The sequence below is a fragment of the Limulus polyphemus genome, unplaced genomic scaffold (genome assembly GCF_000517525.1).
Source record: "Limulus polyphemus unplaced genomic scaffold, Limulus_polyphemus-2.1.2 Scaffold5899, whole genome shotgun sequence".
Classification (NCBI taxonomy): Eukaryota; Metazoa; Arthropoda; class Merostomata; order Xiphosura; family Limulidae; genus Limulus; species Limulus polyphemus.
The window spans coordinates 11,378-17,860 of NW_013671509.1; the positions used below are offsets into that span (position 1 = coordinate 11,378).

The 6,483-nt window shown below is 35.8% G+C and overlaps 1 protein-coding gene across 1 annotated transcript in view; it reads left to right on the plus strand.

Annotated features, from left to right (window-relative positions):
* LOC106473117 (multidrug resistance-associated protein 1-like) overlaps positions 1 to 6,483 on the plus strand; it is a 48,962-nt gene that overhangs the window by 9,980 nt on the left and 32,499 nt on the right. The window contains exon 7 of the mRNA XM_022401613.1: positions 1,997 to 2,134. Coding sequence (XP_022257321.1) covers positions 1,997 to 2,134 — 138 coding nt within the window. The remainder of the gene's footprint in view (positions 1 to 1,996; positions 2,135 to 6,483) is intronic.

Below are 6,483 nucleotides of genomic sequence, written 5' to 3' on the forward strand. Positions count from 1 at the left end.
CATATAGTGGGAACACACTGCTGTTTATATTGTTTTGTACATATAGTGAAAGCACACTGCTGTTTATATTGTTTTGTACATATAGTGAAAGCACACTGCTGTTTATATTGTTTTGTACATATAGTGGGAGCACACTGCTGTTTATATTGTTTTGTACATATAGTGGAAGCACACTGCTGTTTATATTGTTTTGTACATATAGTGAAGCACACTGCTGTTTATATTGTTTTGTACAGATAGTGGAAGCACACTGCTGTTTATATTGTTTTGTATTTTACTGTTTTAAATTGAAAAAAAAAAAGATTTTGCTACAGTCACTTTTTCTTCAAGTGTGATTTGTTCTCTATCACTTTCTTTATCCACATTATAGTTGAGGCTACGTTGATTTTACAGTTTGCTGTTTACCTTTTCTTATAAAAGAACATTTGAAGCCAAGTGTAGAGTATCAGTCTTGCATTTTCCAGTACATCAACAAATGTGTGATGGTGAACTTACTATTTTCAATCTTTCATGAAATAACTTTATATGTTAAGGAAACTTGATATGAGTTTCATTATTTGAAACTATAACATAACATAATTTATCACTACTTTCTTTTTTGAGTATTATACAGTTTCATAATACGTACAGGCTTCTGAACACTTAAGAATTGTACAACTGACTAAGAATGAAATAACACAATTTCTGTAACATATCAAACACCACATGATGATTGAATGATGGTCATGATGATAGTCTGGTTGTTTCCATATTTAAAGAATACATACAATACAATTATAGGGGTGCAAAAAATATATTTATTAGCTCAATTATACAATTTTTGTGATTTCTTTACTTTACAACCCCACTGGAAGATTAAAGTCATTTCAGTGTCATAACAGCTCTACCAGGGTTTTCATAAGTACTGTTTGTATACTACTAAGCTACGTCTCATGTGTGTGAAATTTTTCATTTTTACTTCTGTACTGTAACCCAAGATAGAAATGGTTAGTTTTTGGACGGTAAAGATCAAAGGTCAAGGTTATAGCAAGGTCACGAATATCCAAAAAAATCCATATCTGTTAATATGGGGCCCAATTTTTTACACTATGTTTGCTCTAGAACTCAGTCAAAAATGATCAAATTTTGCATTTTCGTATTTTTTGAGAGCCGAATGTGATCAATGCTGTGTGGAAGAGGAATGCACTCTATTGAGTGTCCCTCTAGTTTGAACTTAAAATAGTTTGTAGACACTTTTTATACAAAATGAAACAGTTGAAGCAACCAAGTATGAAAAAGATGAGGTTATGGTATCACATCATTTTTTTGATTATGAACATAAATTATGTAGTATTATATTGTTGTAATTTTGTTCTTTTTTTTGGGACAGGTTCTTTTAAATTATCTGTTGAAAATGATTCAAAGTTAAGTCCACATAAAGGATATCATATTAGTTTATTTCTTCCTTGACATTCTTACAACCTTGAATACATTTGTAGGCCACATTTACAAATGATGCTATCTGTACTAATGTAAAGAAAACTTACTTGTATCACTTCACAGCTGAAATGAAAATATACAAGATCAATTCACTATACCAGCTAGAAATAACTAGAATATTCTTAGCTATCTTTTTGATGCATTATTGAACCCCATATCTATAATCTATCCTCAAATTTATTAGAAACTTGAATCAAATCTTTTATAACTTTCTAGGTGTTCTAGGCCTGCATTATTATTATTATTACTAGATACTAATCACTAACTAATTTTTATACCCTATTTTGGCTGCTAACCTGCTACTGCTTTCAGGAAAGTTTTGTGTAGGCCAGGATTTGATCATGGGGCTTATAAGTTGAATTTTTTTTATTTTTATGTATTTGATCCTTTTTTAATAATAGTAATCTTATCTGCAAAACTTGAACATCAACCTAAGAAAACTTTGAGGGTATGTAAGACTTTTATGCATCCACACACACACACACAGACTAAATACATTTTTGTATTCTTTGAACAGGTGTTGAAACTGTATGCATGGGAACTTCCATTCATAAACCAAGTCACAGGAATTAGAAATGAAGAGATCAATTTACTAAGAACATATGCCTTTAACAATGCTGGAGTAGCATTTATATGGGGCTGTGCACCATTTATGGTGAGTTAATTTTTATAGAATATATATTTCTGTTTAGGATTTTTTTCATTTAGCCTACCTTTATCAAAAGACAAGTATTGGGGAAATATAGTTTTGTGTGTGTTTTAAGACTATATTGTCAAAAATCTAAGATAATAATGAAACTTCTTAAGAAATTAAGGACCAGAAAATTCATATTAATAAAGTAATTTTGCACTTTTTAAATTAGTATATGTATATATAATTAGATAATGCAGTAAATTTAAATTATGAAATATATTTGGACAGTCCTTTTACACATTTTTCTTGTAAAGTTTTTCATAGACTACCAGAATTTGTCACATCAAGCATTATGAAGCATCTTACTGTCCACTTTGTTTGGATTCAGGAGAATAACTTATTTATGAGCATCCCACACTTTATGTCCTCCATCTTCACACTTGTTTTTGTCTGGTCCATGGTGAGGAGATCCAGTTTCTCAAGTCGGTTGGCATTTTATTTAGATCATTCCTTATGTCCTTCATCCATGGCTGTGTATCAGTAGAAATGGAATGTTTTGTCACACTTCTCGTCTTATGGTTGCAGGTATCTCTGAGTTTCTTATGTGGCTTTTTGAGAAGGGATCATCGTTCTCCTTGATATCTGTCAGCCCTATCCCATACTTTTCATTTTTCTTATTACTGCAAGGTCTTTCTTTCCCCTGTCCTTGCCATTTTGATCTGTTCTTTCTGGATACATTGGGTGCCTAGACATCCGGTACTTCTGGATTGGGACGTTAACGTGGTACTCGATTCCCTTTCTTTACCATCGTTTGAGCCCATTGTATCCCTTAAGGTGTATTTCCTTCTCTTCTTGGCTTGTAGGTGTTGTCAGTTGGATCTGTTAGCAATCGACGTCACTCGCACCCTGTATCGCCAAACCTACCTTCTCCTTTATCTGGATTGTTCCTTCCCAAAACCTCAGCGGCTCGAGAGGGTAACTCCTCCTTTACGTCCATTTCCCTTCCTTTTATTTCTCATCTCTACCCTCATCTCAACCCAGATAGACTACTATGCCCGGTGTGTGCCCTTTGTTGTTATATTGCCCACATGGCTTCCTTCAGGGGTTCCCATTCCCATCTCTTTTTTTCCATGGCAACCCTCTTCCTTTCAGGACCTTTCTCCCTTTACCCTTACCAATTGGGTCGTTGTGTAATCCAGTTTGCTTATTCCTCTTTGCACCCTTCCCACTGGGGTGGTTGGTCATGGAGGCATCCTGCTGGATGGGATCCACATAGATGGCTATAACCATTCAGTTCAGAGTAGGACGGTGGTGTTTTGCCAATCTAGAAGGTGTAACAACCTCTGGATTGAGTGACACATCCCACGGAGTGAAACATCTAAATGCAGTTCACCCCTTCGATTGGGTGCCCTCATCCTACTCTCTCCCAGGTGTCGGTACCTCGCAGGCTGGATATCAAGTAAACCAATCAACTTAAGCTCTCACACAATTTTGGGGATGTCCATCTTCCTCCCTCGATTCTTCTTTCTATGTAGTGGGTCACAGAGGTATACTTAAGATGTTTCCATTTCTGTTCTGGGCACTCCCCCATTCTCTCTTGTGACAAGGATGTTTTTGACCTTTGGACATTACAGACCAGTCTCATAGTTGCAGGAATTGATTGCACATTCCCAGATCCCTGGCTCAATGTTTATCCTATGTCATTCCTTGGAGTCAATGTGTTTCCCTAACATCCAGGATTTAGGAGCTTGAGGTAAAGCCGGTATGATTGTCATCCTACCCACACACAGATGTCAGTACCCAGCAAGGAGGTTTTGGATGTAGTTGACTTACCAAGAATGTACACCATTCCATTCTACATCATGGGATGCATCCTCCATTACCCACTTCACTTCTGTGGGATTGAGTTTCTATATTTTGCTGTTGGGATCACTTTCCTGTCATATCTTCTCCCACTCTGATGTGATCCCTTTTTTTCTACCATGCTTGTTCTTAGCTGTTCATGGTGAGGAGATACCTGGTTCAGAAGTGGTGCAGTGTCCCTCTTCAGATCATCTACAGAAGTATCCTTCATATGCTTTCCATGGGTATGTCTGTTCTTCCCTTGCACCGGTCCCTCCTCCTTTTCAATATGGGATTCTAGCCAATATTGTGAGAGGAGGGAAGTACTGTATCTGAAGTTATAATTTTCCTATACTGAAAATGTATTTTCGATAGGTACTTCCCTCCTCTCACACTTCCTACCCACCATCCCACAATCTTCCGGTTCTTACGTCCTCTGCCAAACTTCAAAGTGGTGGTTCGATAGTGGCGTATAGAGGGAGTTACATGCATCACATGATAGTATTGCTCTCCTATTGGAGGAGAGATGACACATGATGATTTGCATGAGAGACATGTTGGAATATTTGATTCCAATAAGGGAAGGTGAGGAAGGCTTGTGGAATGTGTTATAAAAAATTTCGCATATAGAGGGCAGCACAAAACAGGAAAAGCTAATCTTGTGAGAGAAGGGAAATACCTATCGGAAATACATTTTCAGTATAGGAAAATTATACCTTTCCTCTTTTATGTGATGAGCCACTCTTCAATATGTTGCATAAAATATCTGTAGATTGTTTCTTAACACTGTTTCTGAAGCATGTGTTAATAATTAACTCTTTAATGGAATTATTCTGCTATTGGTTGGATTTGAACAATTTTGGTGAGAGAATTTTTTTTGAAATACCAGGCTACAGTTTATTTACTAGAGATAGAGTATTGAAAAAAGGGGGAGGAGTAGCTTTATATGTGAGGGGTGAATTGCATCCTGTTGAGTTAGAGCATATTAAAGAAACTAGCACTGAGGTTGAGTCTGTTTGGGTTAGTGTTGGTGGATATATAAAGGGAAAATTTATGTAATTGGGATTTGTTATGGACCTCCAAGTCAGAATGTAGAAGCTAATGAGAAATTGTGTAATGAGACCAGAATGGTAGCTGAAAAAGATGTGTTATTATGGAAGATTTTAATTTCAGGGGTATTGATTGGGAAAATTTTGAGTTTGACAGTAAGGATTGTTTAGGATACTTTTATACACCAACTGGTGATGAAACCTACAAGAGACGAAGCTATATCAGATTTAATATTAGCATCCGATGTGAATATAATAGACAGAGTTGTGGTTAGTGAGCATTTAAGTACAAGTGACCATTTCACTATTAGGTGTGAGATTATACTACATGTAGAATTGAAGAAGAATAGTACCCTGATTCCAAGTTTCAGGAGAGCCAATTTTGATGGAATGAGACATGATCTGGCTTTTGTAGATTGGACTAAAAGAGTTGGGAGGAGATCTTGAACAGATGTAGGAAGCATTTATGGAAAAACTGATATGCATATAGAACATACATATTCTTTACAGAAAAAAAAATTGGAAGTTGGCTAATGTTAGTCCAATATTTAAAGAAGGTGATAAACATTGTCCAGGCAATTATAGGCCAGTTAGTCTTACATAAGTAGTTGGAAAGGTTTTGGAGAGTGTGATTAAAGATGAGTTGCAGAGTCACTTAATACAGTTTGATATAGTGTCAAAGAGCCAGCATGGTTTCACTAAGGGAAAGTTTAGTTTAACAAATCTTCGGTCATTCTTTGAGAATGTTACTGCAAGAGTTGATGAAGGAAATACTGTGGATTTGGTGTACCTTGATTTTCAGAAAGCATTTGATAACGTGCCTCACAAAAGACTTGTTACAAAAATTAAATCTGTGGGTGTGGGGGAAATGTTATTAAATTGGATAGAAAATTGGCTGGAGAGTAGAAAGCAGAGAGCAATAATAAATGGAGTTAGATCTGCCTCGATCACAGTTACAAGCAATGTGCCTCAGAACTCTTTGTTGGATCCTCTGCTGTTTGTGATTTATATTAATGATATTGACTCTGGAATGACTAACAAAATTTTGAAGTTTGCAGATAAGATTTTTGGGAGGGTAACTGTATCAAAGATGTTGCAGACTTAGAGAGATTTAGATCATTTAATACATTGGGCCAATACGTGGCAGATGATGTTTAACTATCCAAAATGTAAGGTGATGCATGTAGGTTTCACAATTCAAATTATTGTTACACTTTAAATGGGAATATATAAATACTGTGGTTGAAGAAAAAGATCTTGGTGTTGAGATTGAATAATCATTTAAGTCATCTAAACAGTGTATTGTAGCTAGCAATAGGGCAAATAGGATTTTGGGTAGCATCTATAGAAATATTGAATACAAGACAAGGGATATTATTGTTTCACTGTATAGGTCACTTGTAAGGCCTCATTTAGAATATTGTGTACAGTTTTGGGCTCCCTTTTTCAAAAAGAACATTGAATTGTTGAAGAAGGTTC